Source organism: Podarcis erhardii, assembly GCF_964252035.2.
Source record: "Podarcis erhardii genome assembly, chromosome: 8".
Classification (NCBI taxonomy): Eukaryota; Metazoa; Chordata; class Lepidosauria; order Squamata; family Lacertidae; genus Podarcis; species Podarcis erhardii.
The window spans coordinates 42,367,461-42,389,683 of NC_138499.1; the positions used below are offsets into that span (position 1 = coordinate 42,367,461).

Genomic DNA, 22,223 nt, shown 5'->3' on the forward strand with positions numbered 1-22,223 from the left:
TGTGCTGGGGTAAGAGCAAATGGTAATGTGTACAGAGTCCGACCCTCCTGCAACATATAGATGCTAAAACTGCCCAGTCCTAAGAAAACTGGACCTGCCCCACTCATAAAATGGCCTAGCGAGCTCCCTGGTTCAAGTTGTTTGTAGCCTGCTTTGTGGCTTCTGAAGCTAGGGTACAATGAAATACACACAGGGACACTAACACGTAAACAGATACTGTCACTGGAATTTCCAGTATCGAAATACACTGCTGGCACTACATGAAACATGAGAGATTAGCAGTAACACAGGACTTAAGAGTTAAGAACTCACTCAACTAGTTATAATCCCCAAATTCTTCTCCACCATTTTTAGCATAAGAACAAGTTATTAAAAAACACATTAATACAAAATGCATGGTACATAATTTCTGCTTCTTTTCAATTGTATTCACTAGGAAATGGCATACAGACTTCGCGCTTCAACTTTATTTTGTTGTTTATAAAGCCCCCCCCCCCCCCCGCCCAAACCCCATGCAAAGAATACTGTTGAGCACTGTGACAAATGGAATTAGTTAACAAGGAAAAAGGGCAAACTGTCAGGTGCAGCAGCTTTTCCGTCAAAAGAAGGAAACAGAATGCAGCCAGTTTTGCTCTTTATGTTTTCAAGGCAAAGATTCCCTTGTGGTATTAAAAACAACTCTTCAAAATATAAACTAGAATATCAGGAATAATAAAATTGGTCTCTCTCTACAGTCAGCTACCACAAAAAGTTTTTTTACAGAACGAATTTCAGAAAGTCAACAGCACAAGCGGAAAGCAGGAAATATATTTTACACCATAGTAAAAATTGCAAGCTGTAAATTACTAAACAGAAGACCTGACATTTTACAAATTGTAATAAAGCAACCCACAGCCTGTATTAAATCCTCACAATAAAATTCTTTTTTTGGCAGAGAAGCAGGTATGCCCCAACCCCTTCATACTTACATTAAAAGGAATCTCTTAAATATTCTCATAAAATCCCTTTCCCCAGAGCAGAAGATATAATCCTGCCATTAGTTTCATGCAAGAGTCCCATTGCTTTAAATGCATAACAAAACTGAGAATAGGATTACAGTTCAAATGAGGATCAGAAAATGATGCAAAATCTAAGCAAACACATTTGATAATAAAGCACTTATTAATCAAGAAGTCATTTTGTACCTTATATCTTAACAATCCTGTCTTGGATCACTGTTACTGTGCAGTGGGACATAAACTTATAAAGCACAGAACAAAGCAGCCTGAAAACCAAGCAAGTTTCACCAGAACTAAAAATCTGTTTTCTGTTCATAATTACACATTGCAGAGTGACATAGAAAAAGAGCCAAGACCAGAATGGAAGCACTAGGCTGCAACTATGATGGCCTGCTAATAACAATAAAACATTTTTTTAAAAACCCCACTTGACTTTAGGTTCATTGCTACAGAATTTCTTTCCACTACTCACTTGAATTTCGCAAGTGAAACAGGATCCAGCATATTGGGTAGGGAAAAAATAAATCTAGCAGGAATGAAACACTGTTTTTAAACCGTTGTGTCAGGATACTGAAATAAGAAGAGATCTGAAACATGCCGCAGCAAGTAAAGTTGTATAATGCCAGCTCACCGAGGCATGCATTCCAAGCCACTCATAAAGGGCAAACAAGCAGCGTTACCTATAAGCATGCCTGCATATAACATTTAGATCAGAGGAAAGTGAGCATGTATAGTTAAAAGCAAGAAGGAGCTCCAATCAAGCTTGCTACTTACCCAGCAGTATGAACCATGATCTTCTCACCCACCCTTCCTAACAATTCCAGTACACTAAAAGTCCTTTTATTGTCTGGAGGAAATACAAACAAAGTCCCGGAGGAGGCAAGAAGAAAAGCTCCAGAGCAAGGAATTGTGAGAGACTGAATTTAAACCCCTACCCAAGATGCTGTGTACTCTGTGTCTATCTTTAACTTGTAAATGATTTGGTTTCACATTCCACTGAAGTCCTGCTGGCAGATGCTTTTGCAAAGCTTACCAATCACAAGCACTCAGATATACTCCCTTTCTCTCTCCCCCACTTCTTGTCACTCCACCCCCCTCATTTCTCTCCTTTGGAGAGCCCCACACAGCTGCTGCTGCTTTTTTTTTTTTACCTGTCTCTGCAAGATGAAAGGAGAAGCTTTCATTGATCCTTGCTCTGTGGCCAGAGATGGAAATCAAAGTTCTCTTGCTATCATGTCTCCCCATTCAGACACCCGCACAGTTTTGCAGCCAGGAATAAACTAGCTTCCAAACTTGGCTGCCCAGGAAAGGAATGTTCTGCAAGTGACATTCCTCAGAGCCTGCAGCAAGAGGGCACAGGAGTTATTCTGCCTCTGAACAACATGCATAATTTTGTAGGTTTACATCATTGAATATTAAAAGAATAACATCCATCGTATTCCACAACTACACTGGCAAGATCATGTTTACATCCTGATCCCAAACATCTTTATTTCCATGTTCAATATGATGAGGCGTGCTTGGGATCACAGTCTTAAGAACGTTAAAAGCTGCTTTGTGAAATTAAACTAAGATCTATCTAATTCACAGATGTCACAGTGAGAGGCTCGGAAGCAGGGCTTCCCTGTAATTTTCTAACCAACATAGGTAATCAGAATTATATTGCTAACATTTTAGCAGTGACCCGCCAGCCAGTTATAGAAAATTGAGCTGATTAATGGCAACCATTTAAATTAAGTAGTTAATGGTCACCTGCAAATTTATACAGATTTCCAAGCTGAATTAAAAAGTTTTGCTGTTTTATTTGATATTTTTTTTAAGTGTGTACACATGACAGCGGGCATTAAATCTGAGAAGAGAAATTAAATTTGTCTATGTGAAAAAGCAGGGAATGGCTCTTCTAAAACAGTATCTGCGGTTTTCATAGGCACTTGTCCACATCTGGTCCACAGCATCCTACTCTCACAGCAGGCAAGAAGATGCCTATGGGAAGCCCACAAACAGCAACTCTCTCCCCACTTGTATGTCCCAAGCAACTTGTATTCAGAGGAAAAGTGCTTCTGATGACGATTCACCATGTGCCATGGAGATCTAGTGTTCAAGAAACACAAGCTCAAAGTTTCCTTGGACACACAGAAGTAGTTGTGCATTTCTTTGGATCCCAGCAGATGCCTCAACTTATACAGGCTCTTCTGAATGCACAAGGAAGCACTTGACACACCTTGAATATAAGAGGCATCTAGCAGAAGCACATTTGACAAAGGGAGAACCTCAAAGATTTCGAAAAAGAGCGCAACAGCACTCTCCTCACCGGTGATTCACAGCAATTGATATTTAGAGACATGCCGCCTCTGGCAGTGGAGGGAGAATATAGCCGTTGTGGCTTGTAGCCACTGTTAGTCTTATCCTTTGGTAATTTGTGATAAACCATAGATCAGTATACTGGCATTATGAATTGGCAGTTTTATTTTCAATTGCTGTCTTAATGATCCCTAACATGGAATTTGCCTTTTCCAAAGCAGCTGCATATTGAGTCAACATTTTCATTGAGCTATCTACTAACAACCTCAATCTCACTTTTCTGGTCGGTCACCACTAGTTTAGACCCCTTCAGTGCATATGTGAATTATACAAAGAATATATTGGATTCTTTGTCCCAATGTGCATCACTTTACATTTGCTTGTCCTACTGAATCACAGTTACCATTTTAATGCCCATTCACATAGCTTGGAGAGACCCTATTGAATCCCATTTTTGTTTTACCAGCCTGAACAATTAGGTGATTAATTTGGGCTCCATTTTAATCAACCAGAAAGGTTTTTAATTAACTTATCTAACTAATTAAATGGAACGCATGTTGCAGTGCTGATTTTTATTTAATAATTAAAATACCCATTTGTAGATATATCCATCACGAATTTGTCTGTTTCTTCTTGAAGCCATCTAAGCCATTTACCAAAAGAACACAGAATTCACCTTTGGGCAACTCACACAGCTGAAAGAGCTTAAGTTTTACAGTTATCTGGTTTCCTCCTAGAATTTAAAAATATATTAATGAGATTTAGAAAACAGACTGGAGCAGAAACATCAGGGAAGGATGCCAAGGTTTTCCAGGAAAGAAGTAGCTGAAATCTGATATGCCTGCCAGATCTAATATTAGTTAATGGCCAAGTCCATCTTAAACCTAGAACCACTGATTAAATAACAATGCAGAATGGGATCACAGACAAGCATTATCCAGGGAGGTTTCATAATGCTGTCAGATCAATATAGGAAGAAAGGGGCAAAATTATCAGTGCTGTTGATCCTCTTCCATATCTAGTTCTGGCAAGGAATCCAATCTTGAAACTAGCAGGTGTGTGTGAACAGGGCTGGCTAAACTGCCACCAACTGGTCACTGCCAAAATCACCCCACCAGTGTAGAACTTTCCCAGAAGACTGAAGTTTTGCACAAAACCATAATTTGGCTTAATGGTATGTGCAAAACACACACACACACACACACACACACACACACACACACACACTTATTATCAGGCTGCTCATTTTTCCCTCTTAACTGTTAGAGTCTATCAGTAGTTTTAAAAAAAACAACAGTTGAATGACAAGGATAAAAATGTTAAATGTGTGCTTGAAGAAATACATGACTAAAGTGGAGGAGCCTACGATCATTATCCGGAATCTAAAATTACCTACCTGCACCCAGGCCCTTCATTCATAGAATCATAGAATCATAGAATCACAGAGTTGGAAGAGACCACAAGGGCCATCGAGTCCAACCCCCTGCCAAGCAGGAAACACAATCAGAGCACTCCTGACATATGGTTGTCAAGCCTCTGCTTAAAGACCTCCAAAGAAGGAGACTCCACCGCACTCCTTGGCAGCAAATTCCACTGTCGAACAGCTCTTACTGTCAGGAAGTTCTTCCTAATGTTTAGGTGGAATCTTCTTTCTTGTAGTTTGGATCTGTTGCTCCGTGTCCGCTTCTCTGGAGCAGCAGAAAACAACCTTTCTCCCTCCTCTATGTGACATCCTTTTATATATTTGAACATGGCTATCATATCACCCCTTAACCTCCTCTTCTCCAGGCTAAACATGCCCAGCTCCCTTAGCCGTTCCTCATAAGGCATCGTTTCCAGGCCTTTGACCATTTTGGTTGCCCTCCTCTGGACACGTTCCAGTTTGTCAGTGTCCTTCTTGAACTGTGGTGCCCAGAACTGGATACAGTACTCCAGGTGAGGTCTGACCAGAGCAGAATACAGTGGCACTATTACTTCCCTTGATCTAGATGCTATACTCCTATTGATGCAGCCCAGAATTGCATTGGCTTTTTTAGCTGCCGCGTCACACTGTTGGCTCATGTCAAGTTTGTGGTCAACCAAGACTCCTAGATCCTTTTCACATGTACTGCTCTCAAGCCAGGTGTCACCCATCTTGTATTTGTGCCTCTCATTTTTTTGCCCAAGTGCAATACTTTACATTTCTCCCTTTACATTTCAAAGCCTACCCACTTGAGATCACTGCAGGTCAGCCGATGGGGTCATTTAATCCTTAAAGTCAGCTGATCACTTGATCATTCCTGTCTGTGTCACAGAGGCTTAGGCTGCAATCTATACATGCTTTGGAGCAGAGCCTACTGAACACTGTGGAACTTACTTCTGAAGCAAAATGTGTAGGATCAGAGTATGTATGGTTGTGTTCATATTAAATGTCTTAAAATGCAGCTTGGTTGTTCTTTTTCTCCATTTGCTTCAAAGCTGTTTGGGGGGGGGGTTGCATAAAAATGCAGTATTTCATAAGAAGTGACAAGATACATATGGATTGTGGCCAACGTGTGTACACCAGTGGTTCAAATTTGCTGGACACAGAGTGAGTGGGAATGTGCACACAGCCAAGAAGTATGTTGCCATACTAACAATTGTTCTAAGGCTAACTCAACCCTCTAATTTCCCCTTTCTAAATATCCATCTTGCAGTTTTAATTTTGCAAAGATCAAATGCACATTCAAATATGGATTTTCTTACTGCACACATTTCAGTAAGTGGGTGAGGAACAAGCACCAAGACGGAAAGTAAAGCATATGAATTATTGAGCCATTTCAAATGAAGCCTGGAAAAATATCAATTTACAGTCACGCCAATTTATACAGGATAGCATGGCAAAACATTTGTATTATACAGAGGTTCAAGTCTTGCCAGAGCTACAAAATAAAGCCTTTGTCGACAGTTGTTAACAACGTTTGAAACTAAAGCAATACTACGTACACGGGTCAGCTACGCATGTACATAGGAACAAATTGTGTTCTGAACCAGCTTGGCTGCAGACAAGGCTAATGGCATTTCTTACTGCTCAGCTGTACAGAAAAGGCTTTGAAACATTTTGAACACCAGCACTAAGGGATTAAGTGCCTGGCCACTGAAAACGCCAACATACACATAGTACTTCATACTAACAAGGAAAACAGCTCAATATTTTGCAACTGAATCTATAATGGAGAGGGACCATACTTTATAAGTAACTAATAAATGTCACCAATTTGTTGCTAATTCTACTTCTTCACAGAGTCCTTGTTATTCAACAGAGATTCTGGCTCTTCTGGCAAAAGCCATTTCTCTTAACAAGGCCTGAAGAGAAGCTACCTAACGATTTCAAGATTTGTATATTGGCGGGGAAGGAAACACTTCTCTTCTGAACTAATAACTATTCTCTCTCATGTCGGTTCTCATTTCTGCAAATGTGTAAAACTTGCACTTCTCCATAAATGATTGTGTGAGATACAGCTTGATGCAAAACAACAACAACAAAGTATATCCACAACTATTTCCCCTTGAAGTCTCATACATACTAAACTTGTAATTTAGAGACTGCCACAATTTATTTGTGTTCCATTCGCTGGATGGGCTTGCTGTGATATGCAATTATTAAAGGCCACAGGTAGATGGAGTAGATGATAACAATACCGTCCCTTTCTCTCTGTCCCTCTATTTTTCTTTGTTTTCTACCTTCATAGACTTCATACTTTCACAGGGGACCTGTCTTTACTTATTATGCAGCATCTAGCTTGAATTTAGGAATAATAATAATTTCCAGAAGAGATTTAACCAACATTACCTTCAGTGATTACTGCATTCAAACAGAACTTGAAAATGTAATTTTCAATGAATTAAAAAATGAAAATCTCCAACCACCATAAATAAGGAATAAGCACTTTGCAGGGCTACATTAATTTGTTTATTTATTCCTGGTTGTGTAGCTTGTTTTTCAGCCTACTGTTATGGAAGCTTGCAAAACAAAATCACGCCATAAATTATAGCATAATACAGTCATTAAAACCAATAACCTTAAAACCACACACACAAAAATGAGTAAAGCTCAGTGAACAGTCTGAAGGCACATGACAGAGTTCAACTGTGGGTCTTGCACGCTACAATAGATGGAAGACCACTTGGAAATCATATGTCAGCCGCTCTGAGCTCCTCAGAGAAAAAGCAGGTTATAGTGTAATTAAAAAGAAAAAAGAAATCACAACATTCTACTTTTAAGTCAGCTAAACAGTCCCAAGGGACTGGCAAACCAGACAGAGGTTTTGCTAATTTTCTCAAGGTCTCATAGAATAGTAGATCTCTGTAAGGAAGGAATATGCACCCATGAATTAACAAGGATGAAACAGTATGGGAACACACAGCATTCCAACTAATGGCTGATTTTCACAATAGCTCAGTTGAACAAATAAAAAGCACACATTCTTTCACACACTTGCAGATGTGTAAAGGCAGCTTGTACCTGTATTCATCTTAACATGTGAACGAGCTTACAGGCACAAAGCTTTGTGGAGATAGAACACTGTGATACACGGGGACTCAATTCAGACAGACAAGAATGTCTGAATGAATGGCAATTTACACATGGCTGGAAAAAAAGAACTGCATCACCCAGAAAGAGAACAGACAAAACAGCAACTGCATAAAAATTGCATATGCTAATTTACGCAGACAGATGCAAATTTTGGAAAAAATAGTCCATTGTAATTCGAAATAAAATACAGCTCATCATAGTTGGGAAGACTGACCAGGTGATCTGCTTAGGTGCTAACTGTTGATGAGCAACTTCACGGCCCCGATCTCCCTTCTTTATTTCTAAGCTAAACCTGGATTGGGCAATCCTTCAAGCAGTGGATTTTCCTCCTTAAAATAGGGCACATATCCATTCTACATGAACTGTGGTGGGTCCCCTCCTCTGTCCTTTCTAATATCTTGCATGCTCTCTCGATGCAGGGCTGTTTATTAGGTTAAACACAATTTATATGCATTGCCTTCGATTTACCCCCTTGAATGGCATGATCCTTTGACTGAATTCTGAATTGGGGTCCCATGCTACATCTGATTCTTGAAATTAGTGGTGTCTAGGCATGTATTTTAAGTCAGGGTTGAAGAAATGAGCAATTGGGGAGGTGAGAAATAGATTTCTCCCTCCTCCCGTTTGTTTTATATGCTCCACCAGACCTAAGTATGAGGAAACTAGTCTTAGCTGCTATTTAGTCTAGAACTACTAAGTCATAAGAACTAAAGAACCAAGTGAAAGAGGAAAACATCTAAGCATGCTGCATTAGCATTTTTATATCTAATGATGTGTCTGTCTTTTGCTTCATGTTGGTGCTGAATGTGGAAGTTAACCACATGGCAGTTGCATGCAGGCAATGCAAGAGAAAATATTTCCCCTTTGTTTAGAAATCTTTGCTCTCTCTTTCTACAACAGGCAGCTTATTAAAGATAATGATCTCATTTTAAGAGAAAGGGGGATGTTATGATTAGCTGCTTTCAGCTGCTTGGGTTTTTCCCCTCCTTTTCCCCCAAATGCCCATGAAGCCATCCAAGCACAGTTGCTTACAGCAAGAGACTGACAAGTTATATAATGTAGTCAGTAAATACTTCACATTCCGTGGTTCACTGCAGACTTCAGAAGGAACAAAACCCATGATTCACAGTAATGCCGCTCTGGTTTAAAAAGAGAATTTAAAATCCTGCTGCAAGCAAAAAGGGAAACAATGGCTTATAAAAGATGACATTGTATGTGGTAATCTTTAACGTGCTGTTGATAAACATACCACAGAACTACTGAAGGGTTAAAAAAATAAACTCCATTAACTACCCCCAGCTAATAGCATGCAAAGCTTTTTCTCTTTACAGACTTTATATGTAAAAGGGAGACAGCAGTACAATCTTGGGTTTGTTTCTTATTTGATAAAACCGGCTTTGTAAAAACTTTGGTATATATATATATATATATATATATATATATATATATATATATATATGTCTAACATACCATAATCTCAGAGTATGCTTACATTATGACCAACAGATACATTATATATAAAAAGACATGAGTTTGTCATGGCACTTGATATTTGTGTACCAAGCAATAATCCTACAGTGTGGTGTTTTCATGTTTCAAGAAAACTTCAGCATTTTGGACAAATTTAACTCAAGCTGCCTCCTGATACAGTTTTGGTGCATTTGTTCTATAAAGATATTTTCAGATGTTCTATTGACCCATTCTGTGTGGTCCTGTGTCTCTTTGCAGCATGGAAATAGACAAATATGAGCCCGAGATATGTGATTAGCCAAAAATGCCTCAGGAAAAGGGACAACAGTGGCAGAAGGAGAAGGGCTACAGCTCAGTGGTAGAACACACAACTTCCATGTAGAAAAGTCCCATTTTCAGTCACTAGCATCTTGAGGTAGGACTGGAAAAGACACCTCCTGAAACCCTGAAGAGCCGCTTCCGGCCATGACACACCAGCTGTTGTTGAACTACAACTTTCATTATCACTGGCTGCTTGCCATGCTGGCTGAGGCTGATGGGACTTGTAGTTCAGCAATATCTGGAGGGTCACATGTTAATAATCCCCCTTGTTGTGTAGACGGTACTGAGCTAAATGGACCAATGACCTGATATTGTAGAACAGAGCTTCCTGTGTTCTGATGGGAACAGGCGCAGAGGTGTCTTTCCCTTGTGACATTTTGAAGAAGACCAAAAAAAGCTGAGGCTCACCTGTTACCCTTAACCCTACTGAAAGTTGTACGTCTGCCCAGAACATTAAATGCTTCTGAAAGCACCACATTAAAATCCTATGCATGTTTACTAAGAAACAGGTCCCACTGTGTTCAGTGGCGCTTGCTCCAAGGAAAATGAAAATAGGATTACAGCCACAAGCCTCTTTCATTGTTCAACAATTTCAATTACCGGTAAATGCATACAGAGTTATTCTAGCTATATGCATATATTTGGTTGTGCTTTCTCCCACCCCTCAAGAGGCTTAACTATGAATGCAATTAAACAGTTATTTGTAAAAGCCACACCTATATACCTCATTAACCTCAAGGACAGATCTAGATTTAGAGATTTCTGGCACTCTGCTGTCATGAAAATAGCCCAAACCACCACAGAAATGACTTACGGAATTTTCTTGTGTGTCTTAAATCAGTCCCAAAATGAAAGGTATACCGTAATTGCTTTTTTTGGGGGGGGGACCTTTGTTTTTTAAGTCCTAAGTGGCTGATCCAAGACACTGAGGCACTGTAATGTAAACTATTATTTATGGCTGCTGCTTTTACTAAAGCCTTGCCCCATTGCCCCAGGGTTTTGTGACTGAACACCACATACCTTGGAGTGATGAAATTAAAAGGCAGCTGGGACGGATTTATTCAAGGTGTGGTTTCCCACAGATAGAAATGGCCATCTCTGTAAGCCTCCAAATTGCTCACACTTCCAGTCAGGTTATTTAAAAACAACAACATAAAAGAGGCGCCATTATCATTATTTTTTAGAGAGCTTTGGATTCTGAAGCAGGTTCCACAACCAAAGCTGTTAAAACATCTACAGCTGCTGTTATAGAGAAATTGCTTTCCCAGCCCCAAAGAAATGGATCTGATCAATCCATATGTGACGGCTTTTTTTCCCTATGGAACACTCAAATAGAATAAAATAATAATGCATGTGGTTCTCAGATGAATATGGGCTGAATTTCTCTCCTGGAGAAGAAATGTACTTCCCCTTCTTCAGTAGTGATTGTGGAAGGGTTCCTTACCTGACCTCCCATTGCTGCCATCCCTGTGGCATACTGGGAGGGCAAGGTGATGACGAGGCTGGAACATATGAAATGCACTGACTGCAGTGCTACAGCAGCTCTGCTGGTGTCTGTACCACACCAGCCTCATCACTAACTTTGCCCCTCCCAGTATGCCACAGCAATGGTAATGATAGGAGGTTAGCTAAGCGGTCTTGCTCCACCTCACCAACCGCTACTGCCCCTTGTAATGCTCATTATCTAGGAAGAGAGCGTTTTGCTGCTTGAGACAGAAGCAAATGTGGCCCATTCCACCCAAATAAAGGGGCACAGCAGCCATTACATCTCCATTTGCTACATTTTTGCGTTACCCAAAGTCAGCTGTCTGAGGAAGTCACCTCACTCTGCCTAATGGTAGGCCCAGGCCCAGAAGAGAGTCATGTTTACGCAACACCTTGATAATGCAACAAGAAAAATGAAGGAAAGACTTAGCCGACAACCATCATCCCAACCTCTAACTGCCTTCACATTCAATTTTACATTTTGTCTAACCAGAATTCAAGGTTAAGGTGAGTTCATATATAATCATCAGGATAAATGACCATATATATTTTAGAAAAGCACATGCCTTTTTCAAAGGAAGAGAGATCTTGTGAATTAAGCGTTGGGCTAAAGGTGTGACTTATGGAAGACAAGATGCACTCAACTCTGCTACATACTTTTCTAACAACTGTTGTTGAATTTCTTTATGCATAGGCACAATATTTATCGTCCTTACCAGAATGTAAATTCTCTGAGATTAGCTCTTCTACAACTTTCCCCCAAAGCATGTCCTTACCTTTGAAAAACAAATACAGTTTGTTCAACAAACTGATTACTCTCTATTTTACATGGTATCAATTAGGAGTTCTTCATTAGAAAATATCATCAGTATCAGCATATTAAAAATCACTGCAAAACTAATTTTTGCATGGGCGGTGAAAAACAACAAAAAAACAACACACAACAGATAAATGACATCAAGGCTACATTTACTTTTTTACATTTAAGACATTACACAGTACAAGATCAAAGTCAGTTCTATTTGGAGCAAATCAGACAAATCCATCACTGAGACAGAATGTTTGTGTGATTTCATCTGGTGTGACATGCAGACCTACACTACCACCTGTTTCAACTCCAATGCGTAAGATAGCCAATGGCAGTGACAAGTAGCAAAAATGTCAGATGTACAGTCCTAGATTTAAAGACATATGTAGCCTGCATCGTTAAGTGAAAGCACAAAATGCTAAATCAAATGCTGAATGCCCTTTCAATAAAACAAAGTGCAGTGTTGTCCGTCACAGAGAGAACACTACATTAGCGTTTCCTCTTACTATAACTTCATATATTGTAGTCTTAAAGAGATTCTAGTGAAATGTATGATATGGATAACATGTAATAAAATGCTGTATTTTTAAAAATCCTCCAGGCACTTTCCTGAAAAATACTTTTATATGTACTGAAGCAACAGTTTGTGCAAAAACTACGTTCACCAAGCAATTTCTTTTCATTCAGGAATGACACAACAAACACCTAGCTATGGTCTGCTTTTAAAACTCAGTGGAGGTTTTAAAACAGATGAGTGGTACACACACTGGATAAGTAAGAGAAACAGTCAATAAACCTGAGATTCACAGAATTGCAGTAAAGTGTCACTGGAATTGTGGTTTAATGTATCTTCTAACTATGGCACCCCCTGAAGAACATTCTTAAAAACAAACAGCACAACTTGAAGGCTGCATGCATGTGGCCAGCTCACACAACACATTTTTCGCTTCTCCTTACCTCCATCCCACTTCCATTGTCCACTTCCCTGCTATTCCACTCTTTGTCCTATATAGTTCCCCCTCTGTTCTGTATACACTGCCTGCCTCTTCTCACATTTATTGTTAGGTTAAAGTTAGAGGTTAAGTGATTAAGTGTGTATTCCTAAACCCAGTTGCTGTGCAGTGGGGCTGAACAGAGCTGTGCTGCATCCACAGCCCTGCTGAACATGCTGGTCTGGCCAGAAGTGAGGCAGGGTGATCTTTGGTCCAAATCAGGCCTGATACCATCATGTATGGTAATGCAGTTGTCCCAGGATCCAATAAACCTCAGACTGGCTCAGTCATTCCCCCTCCCCGCCCGGGATTATCCAATTTGGGTGGCTTTTCAGTGGCCACTGCCTGCATGTCTGGCAGCAGGAAGAGAGAGCTGCACCCTGGTTTTGTGGTGAAGTGCCTAATTAGGTTATTGAGCTAAACTCCCATGGAAGAAAAGACTACTGACAGGATTAGCAGTGCTAGACAGGACCTTTAGAAAGTCAGTGAAGCCACCAAAGAATTAATTGCAGACCTCTACAAGTAATGTTACCAAATTATCTCATTAGTGTCTGGCATCTGGGATCAGCCTTTCTGGAGGACTCTCCTCTTGACTTAGAAATCGCTTCTTAACTCAAGGTCATGCAATGACATCATCCAGTACAAGAGTAGCAACAGAGCAAAAGCATCCCCACCTGCTCAGAAAAACCGGTAGCTAATATAGTTACAAAGCTGCGGTGTTAAGCTAAAGGAGCTTTATAGGGCCAAAACTATAGTTTTCCTGCAGCCAACAGGGCAAGAGCATCGCGAGAAACAGACGCATTCAGCTGAAATGAATCCAGATGCAAACACGTTTCTTTAATTCCTCACAAGTCTCATGAGCAAACATGATTCAGTTCTCTTGGAGCCAAAACACATGCCTACGTGGTACCTGTAGTTCACTCAACTACTGTACAACTACACTGGGGTGCGCAATCCAGTGCTGGTCCTTTCACGAGGTGAAATGAATCAATTGCCTCAGAAAACAGGGGACAGGGGACAGAGTCGTAATGTGGGTTGCCAGAGCCCAGGGCAAGGGAAATACTTTGCACCCTAAGACAAGTATTGCGCCACCTAGCCAGCGCCTCCATGTGGCACTGCAGCTGCTGCCAGCCAGAGCTATGGAGCAATGGTGGGACATGCATGCATACCTCCTGGGGTTGGGGTGCTCCCACTGCCACAAGTCTTGCCATCTGCCCACCTCCCCTGCTGGCAGGGGATGCTGTGCAGCCAAGGGTACAAGGGACCATCCTCTGCCAGCTGCTGCTGGGTGTGCTGCTCAAGTGAGGTGAGCAGGCAGGAGAGGAAGCATGCAGAAGTTCACCCCTAGAAATGTCTGCACCTGGGCCAATCGCCCCAGTTAGTCCCCCATGCTACACCTCAGATAAAGAGTGTTGAATTAGCACAATGGCTTTACTGCTGACTCAGCCAATGCTACTCTCACCACCCCGCTGCCTGGCAAGATTTCTGACTGGGGCTCTTCAGAGCATCTGCCCCATCCCTTGCTCAGAATGAGGCATTCCAGTCACTGCAGTAAGCCAGGGGCAGAGCGGATACTCTCTGGGGGCAGATTGCCCAGAATATATTGATCTGATGCCCCTTCCTCAAAACAAAGGAGACCGCCAGTGCTGCCACTGTACCAACAGCAGCAAAAAAAAAGTATAATATGAGCAAGAGGGGAGGGTTGGGGAGAGAAGAGGAAGAGTACAAGTAGTGTGAGGAAAGGAGTGGAGCCAACTGCCTTGGAACTGCCCCAGGTGAACCTGTGACCATCAACCCCGGCCAGCATCAGGGATGGTGCGAGGTGTAACTTGGAGTCCAGCAACATCTGGAGAGCTATAGGATTCCCAACCCTGCTGTGGCAGATAAATGTGGCATGTTGACTCCTCTATTGTGCTATCAGTAGTATACAGATCTTTCCAGGAAAGTTATTTAAGCTTGTCTACATTAAGAATTATTAATAATTATTTCTAAGTAAGAATCCTTTTTTGCCACGCTTTCCCAGAACACCACTCTTTTACCAATATGTACACAAACACTGCCAAAGTTGTTATTTGTATCTTTTCTGCTGCCATAAATAGACGTTTCAATGGGGTTTCTTCAAGGACCCAATACCAGGGCATAAACAGTATATACAAAGGAGGTATAGATTTATCTCCCTCCTACTCATTTTTGTTGCCTTTCTATTTCAAACAAAGAAGTACTGAAAACTCTGCACAGCGATTTTCTGTTTTTTCAAGTTGTACAAAAAGCCACAAAACACAAGAATTAACTTGCTTTGTAGAAAGTTTTGTGCATTATGACTGGTGTTGTAATGAAAGGGACCACACACTTAATTGTACCAGCTATTTGCCCTTGAAATGTCTAAAAGTTTGCAGCAAAATGGTATGACAGTTGCTAAATCACTACTTGATGTTACAAAACAAAAAATATCATTATTCAGAGCAGAAGAGGGATGAATAACCGAACGGTGAAGATTGTAGTATTGCACTTAGTCTTCTTGAATCCCATTGGCGGTATTTTGATTTAAGTAGCCTAACCATGCTGAAGGTTGCAATCTCCTGTACACTTACCTGAGAGTAAGCCCCATGAAACACAGTGGGGTTTACTTATGAGTGAGCATGTGCAAAAATACGCCACAGAACACCAATCCCATGGTTTACTTGGGAGTAAGGTAAAGGTAGCCCTGACAGTTAGGTCCAGTCATGAATGACTCTGGGGTTGCGGTGCTCATCTCGCTCTATAAGCCAAGGGAGCCAGTGTTTGTCCACAGACAGCTTCTGGGTCATGTGGCCAGCATGACTAAGCTGCTTCTGGCAAACCAGAGCAGCGCATGGAAACGCCGTTTACCTTCCCGCCGGAGAGGTACCTATTGCACTTTGACGTGCTTTCGAACTGCTAGGTGGGCAGGAGCTGGAAACGAACAACAGGAGCTCACCCCGTTGCGGGGATTCGAACCGCCGACCTTCTGATCGGCAAGCCCTAGGCTCAGTGGTTTAGACCACAGCGCCACCCGCATCCCTTTACTTGGGAATAAATCCCACTAAATATACTAGGAGGAGTCATGTCATTTGTCAATAACAGAAGGAGGCTTACTTTCTGTGAATATTGTTTTGTAAGTTATATTAGTCTGAAGAAGGTTGTGGCACATAATCTCCGCAGAATGTTCAGCGGAAAATTGCTCAGAAACATTTTGGCTCCATCAGCTTTGCTTGATTGACAACAGAATAAGGAAGGATCCTCCCAAAGGCCAACACATCTGTGCTGGATGGCAAGCCAGCAAAGACAAAAATATTTTCTAAGCCAGGAAGATGGGCAAGACAAGGGAAGTCAGACTAGAAGGAATCTAGTGAGACAGAGAGAGCATGCAGAGGCTTCTCCACAATTCTCTCCACTCTTTTCTCACAGTAGTACATGATTCAGTGGTTTGGCATCCTGTCCGTAGGGGCTGATTTCCGCTGATTTCCTTTGGTTATGAATTCATCCTTTACTTGCTATAGTAAGGCACGCCTTTTTCACAGAACTGCCCGTACTTTAAGATCATTGTTAAGGGCACAACTGGGAGCAAAGGATTGGTGTGGCCACAAGGGAGAGGCCTTTTTAGCAATGGCCCCATAGTGGGGGAGATGCCATGCCCTAAAGACTTGCTTGTTTTCTGTTGTGTACTTTTAAATAGGATTTTATCAGGTTGCTGAATTTCTAAAGTGGTTTTAGTGATATTTATTGGATCTTAGTGCTTTTACTGGGCTGGATGAGTTTTAGGAGGGGAGGGTTGTTCAGTCAGTGCTTAATTTTTAGTATTTTGCTTTTATAGCTTTGAAGCTTATTTTTAAAACAAATTTGTTTGTTTGACAGAATTTATATACTGCTTGACTGTAATAAAACCTCTCAACGGTTTATAGCCTTTAAGCGGTTGTATATTGATTGTTGAAAGTAGCTTTTAGAGGGGTATTTATATATAAAATGCCACTTATAAATATTTTAAATAAATAAATAATCTAGCCTAGCTGCTATTTCATCCATGTCTTACCATGAAAATACAATTATTTTATATGGTTTTAAAATTCTGCACACTATCATTAATAACCAGAACAAAAAATTCCATTAAGGCAGGGAAACATCAAAGGTGCCCACCTCTTCAAAAGCTCTATTGTTCTTGAAACAATATCCTTGTCAAAAGGTCTACCTGTCCTCATGGATGAAAAGCTAGGTGAGTTTAAGAGATCCATCAGTCAAGGACACAATAAAAGCCTGCTGGATCTGGCTGATGACCCATCTAGTCCAGCATCCTGTTCTCACAGTGGCCAAACCAAATGCCCATGGGAAACCCACAAGCAGGATTCGAGCACAGGAACCCTCTCCCCTCCTGTGGTTTCCAATAACGTAATCATAGAATTGTAGAATTGAAAGAGACCCAAAGATCACCCAGTCCAACGCCCTGCAATGCAATCATTCTAGCCTCAACTTTTCCATTCAAATGGGACCCGATTGTCCCCCTGGAGATGATAACCACAACAACAACAACAACAACAACAACAATTTATTATTTATACCCTGCCCATCTGGCTGGGTTTCCCCAGCCACTCTGGGCAGCTTCCAACAAAATATTAAAATACAGTGGTCTGTTAAACATTAAAAGCTTCCCTAAACAGGGCTGCCTTCAGATGTCTTCTAAAAGTCTGGTAGTTGTTTTTCTCTTTGACATCTGGTGGAAGGGTGTTCCACAGGGCAGGTGCCACTACCGAGAAGGCCCTCTGCCTGGTTCCCTGTAACTTGGCTTCTCGCAGTGAGGGAACTGCCAGAAGACCCTTGATACTGGACCTCAGTGTCCAGGCAGGACGATGGGGGGTGGAGACGCTCCTTCAGGTATACTGGACTGAGGCCATTTAGGGTTTTAAAGGTCAGCACCAACACTTTGAATTGTGCTTGGAAACGTACTGGGAGCTCATACCTCACACTTTGCAGGCGCAAGGCTCCAGGTTCACACCACAGCATCTCTAGTCAAAAGGATCAGATAGCAGGGGATAAGAAAGAAGTCTCTGCCTGCAACCCTGGGCAGCCACTGCTAGTCAGAGCAGACAAGGCTGGACTAAACAGGGCTAAACAATCCTACACTCTTAAATACAACTAGTGACAGAGGTTGATTCAGTTTCAGTTGGGAAGCACAGTTTCAGGTTCAGTTTTGGGTTAGGGTATATTACCAGCTGAACCCAGTTCTCACCTGTAACTTGATTCTATAGAAGATGGCTAAATGGAAAAGCTAACTGTCCAAACAAGTGCAGCTTGTCTTGCTTGTGGGCTTACTATAGGCATTTGGCTGGCTGTGATGGGGAACAGGATGCCAGATTAATTGGCCTTTGGTCTGATCCAGCAGGGCTCTTCTTATGTTGGTTGCCGTAACAGCATATGGCAGGAATTCAGAAATACTATTCACTCAAATGCTGGAACTGGACTCAAGTTGTATCCTTAGAGAGAGCTCTCTATATAATGTGATGTTCACATTTTACTGGGCTGCATAGCAATATTTTCCTCCTCTTCTTTTTCATCTGCTGTTTCTTAAATCAGGTACAGCTACTGTTGAGCTCAGCACATTAATCCTTCTGCTCCAGAAATATTTCCCTAAGGCTAAAATACCAATACTACTATATGGGATTCCCAGTGCCACTTTTAACACTCTTCAGAGACACAATTATCTCATGATTTATAGATGGTGCTTTCAAAAGCACTCAGTGTTGCCCTCATTCTGCTGTTATGGACATCGGTAGGAAAAATGCAAAGGGAATTTTACTCAGGCCATTTTGGGATGTTCATCCAGCCGATTAAAAATTGGAAATTCATGGAGTACAAGCCTATGCATTCAGAAGTTAATCCAAATGAGTTCAGTAGAACTTACTCCCAGGATTTCAGCCTGAGTTACTAGATGAAGTCCTGCTTGCTCAAAATAGGGAGCTGCCAGTAGGTACCACCAGGATTTGAATGGAACCTTTTGATGGGATCATATTTTATCAATTTTTACCAACTTCACCACCTACTCATCTCCTTCCAGGCCCAATTCAAGGTGCTGTTATTCATCTTTGAATAAGAAATCTGTGTTTCTCTAGAGGTTATTGGACTCCCAACTCCCATCAGCTCAAGCAAGACTGACCAATTTTTAGAAATGATGGGAGTTTTACTCCAAGTCAGGTTTCTCACCCTTCTCCTAAATGGCCTGGGACTATAAACCCTCAAGAATAGCCTTGTGCCTTCTGAGCCTGCAAGAGAATTACACTCCAGTGGTGGAGGAACCCTCTTTGGCACCCGGGGTGGGACACAGATGGGTGGGGTGAACCACCCGGCAGCGCGCATGCACCCAGACAAGTGGTGCCCACACTAACTGCGCACGTGCCCTCAGCCACTCTACAGCTGGGGGGAGGCAGCAGGACATCTCCCCCCCCCCCGAGTGGTACCTGGGGTGACCTGCCCACTCCGCCCCGCCCCTGTTACACTTCACATTGGCGTGCCCTGGTGACTGGAATCAAACATTTCACATAGATTCCAGACTAACTCTTACTGGATTTGGAATGGATTCTACTTGTATTTACGAACTGAAATTTTGCGGAAGAATTCATCAGTATGAAGAGAAATTAAAATGATGATAACATTTAACTTTGTTAAGTGTTTTGAAGGTGAACTAGCATGAAGCAAAAGAACAAGACTGTGGTAAAACTGAAGGGCAGTTGTATAGGTTGTGCGGAAAATGCTCCAAAGCCAACAGTTAAGAGTTTGGCAGAGTTGCACATGAATAAAGTGAACAGAAAAACCTTATATTCTTAGAACATTCTCCCTGGAGAAGTTCATCATTTTGAATCTTTAAAATTAGACTGGCATACAAAAAACAGAACAACCCACACATTCAAAGTGAACAGCGCAACACAGAACAATCAAATGCAGTCAGAGCCATGTAGCAGATGTATCAGTAAGTCTTTTCCTTCTTGGATACCTAAGATTCATGTGATGCTATTTGTCGTTGAAGTTGTAATCTTGGTGCTTGGGTGATCATTCAGACAGACAGAAAACCACACTCACAGTACTGTCTGGTAATGGATGGAAGAACCTAAATTTCCATCATCCATAAGTCATTTATACACACAAGATTAAAGTGTCTTCTTCAGCTCTATAAAGATCTCATGGAAGAAGTCCCTGTGCAAGAAAAGGCATGGGGGGGGGGAATGCAAGCTCTGAGTGCTGATAAAAGAGTAGCCAGTAAGGTATGTTGTGCACATCAAAAATTAGACTTTGAAGGAACTACGTTTTGGGGTTCTGTTCAAGGAGGAGGTGACAGCTACTGAGACACCATGTGCAGATTATTAAAAGCGAGTGAACAGAAAGAGAAGAGATTTGGCTTCAGACATCTCCCCCAGACCAGCTTTACCAGAATGCACTTCTTTTGAAGTGTTTGCCCTCATTTCAGAATCTCATAGCTCATCTTCCCAGTAGTTTCTCCTATGTTACAGTTCTGTTAGCAAGGCAACCCTTTCAACACAGAAAAGCTGGTCTCATTACGGGGCTGGCCTTAGGAGGCAAATTCAGGAAAACTCGGGAAACCCGGAGATTTGAAGGCCCAAACTTGAGGAGGCCTGGAGGCAGCCCCTGGTGATGCCACAGGGGTGGGACAACATTAGGCACGACACATTAAGCCGTAACTGCAGTTGCTGAGGGCTTATCATTCACATTTTTAAAAATGCAAAGTCATAACAAGCAAGAAAATATGCAACTGTTTGGAAATTAAAATAAAAAAATACTAAGCTAAAGTGGGTGTTCCTGGGTGTAGCTTAAGTGAGAGGATTATTCCTTCTCACTTGCTTAGAAAGTCTCAGTAGGGAAGGTACTGTCACCCACTTGGAGAGTCAAGCCCTCCCCCTGCCCTGGTTGGGGGCAGGCAAACGTGCCCTTGGGGTCTGGCAACCCTGCTTCCAGTGGCAATAGTGCTTCCAAGACGTTGCTGGCCATGCATACTGAATGCAGGCTTCCCAGCAGGCTTCCATGCAATACATATGACCAGCCATATCTCTGCGGCACTACTGTTCCTGGAAGAGAAGAACAGAAAACATGTACTTCCTTGACTAAGGTATCATCCAACTGATTTTCTGCAGCTACTACTACCTCATCCTGAATCATCTTCAGTCCTATTCCCCTACCTGACCTAAAGGAAAAAATGGTTTATATGTGCAGCTGAAAATATTTTATCCATCTCAAAATGATATTTTAATAGATACTCTTTTATCAATAATGTGCCTGTTTTTTATTCACGGCCAACCAATTAACTTCAAAGTGCTATGTGAAGCCAGTACCCACATAATGAGGCTAAATATCTTTGCATGGCTCTAGCTTCTATAGTATGCTATTAATTGGATTCTGGCAGCAGGGCCTGAATATGAAGCCTACTCATGGAGTTGCAAGAACTTTTAGCAGCACTAGATTAGCATTCTGTTAAGTGCTTTTCAGAGTGAAGCCCAGTAGCAATTTCTCAAAAGACGCTGGTTTACACCATTTAGGGCCAAATTACATACAATATTTAATGTGGGGGGTTTTTTTGGTTCCCTAGCGCTCAGACCCTTAAAATGCAAAGTGCGTCTGTTGGAGGGGCTAATAATTAACAGAATCAAGGCAGGAACTGAAGGAATTTAACTCAGGGGCAGCGCTATGATGAAGCAAGCTGAGGCAACTGTCCTAGGTGGTGGACACAGACAGCAGTGAATTAACCCCTCCAGACTGCCCCTCACTTGCCTCACCACCCATCCTGGAGCCTTGGAGGCTCTCCCTCTTACACCCTGTCTTATTCTGAGGCAAAGTCAAGGCCATGCTCTTCCTCAAAGTGAAGCATTCTGGGTAAGGTGGCTGATAGAGTGTCTGTGCTATTTCTAGCTACAGACAGCTCAGTTAGTAGAGCATGAAATTCTTAATCTCAGGATCATGGGTTTTGCCCTACATTGGGCAAAAGAGTCCTGCATTGCAGGGGGTTGAACTAGATGACCACCGTGGTCACCTTCCAACTCTACAATTCTATAATTCAAATAATAATAATAATCAGGAGCAGGGAGAAAGGAATAGGAGCAGGAGTGGTGGCAGTGGAACCAGGGTGAGAGGAGGAGAGGTCACAGAAGAGAGAAAGAGGATGAGGAGGGGATGGTGCGATCTCTTGTGCCTGCACTGTTTCCTCCACTGCCATATCACATGTAGTTTGGTTTTGAGAAATTGATGTGGTTTCATTTAATCTACTTTAACCATGTTTGTGT

The 22,223-nt window shown here is 41.8% G+C and overlaps 1 protein-coding gene and 1 long non-coding RNA gene across 24 annotated transcripts in view; one reads left to right on the forward strand and one right to left on the reverse strand.

Annotated features, from left to right (window-relative positions):
* Window positions 1-22,223, reverse strand: part of DTNA (dystrobrevin alpha) — a 184,753-nt gene that overhangs the window by 149,382 nt on the left and 13,148 nt on the right. For 2 of the 23 annotated variants that reach the window (XM_081873637.1, XM_081873639.1), the window contains exon 1: window positions 1,773-1,944. The exons of 19 other annotated variants lie outside the window; for them this stretch is intronic. Coding sequence is in view for 1 of the 4 variants with exons in the window: in XM_081873632.1 (XP_081729758.1) it covers window positions 1,773-1,789 (17 nt within the window). In the remaining 3 variants the exon portion in view is untranslated. Of the gene's footprint in view, window positions 1-1,772; window positions 1,946-2,149; window positions 2,286-22,223 lie in introns of those variants that run through there. 2 more of the 23 variants (XM_081873636.1, XM_081873632.1) reach the window with 2 other exon arrangements.
* Window positions 1-22,223, forward strand: part of LOC309348497 — a 72,869-nt gene that overhangs the window by 41,077 nt on the left and 9,569 nt on the right. The window lies entirely within an intron of this gene.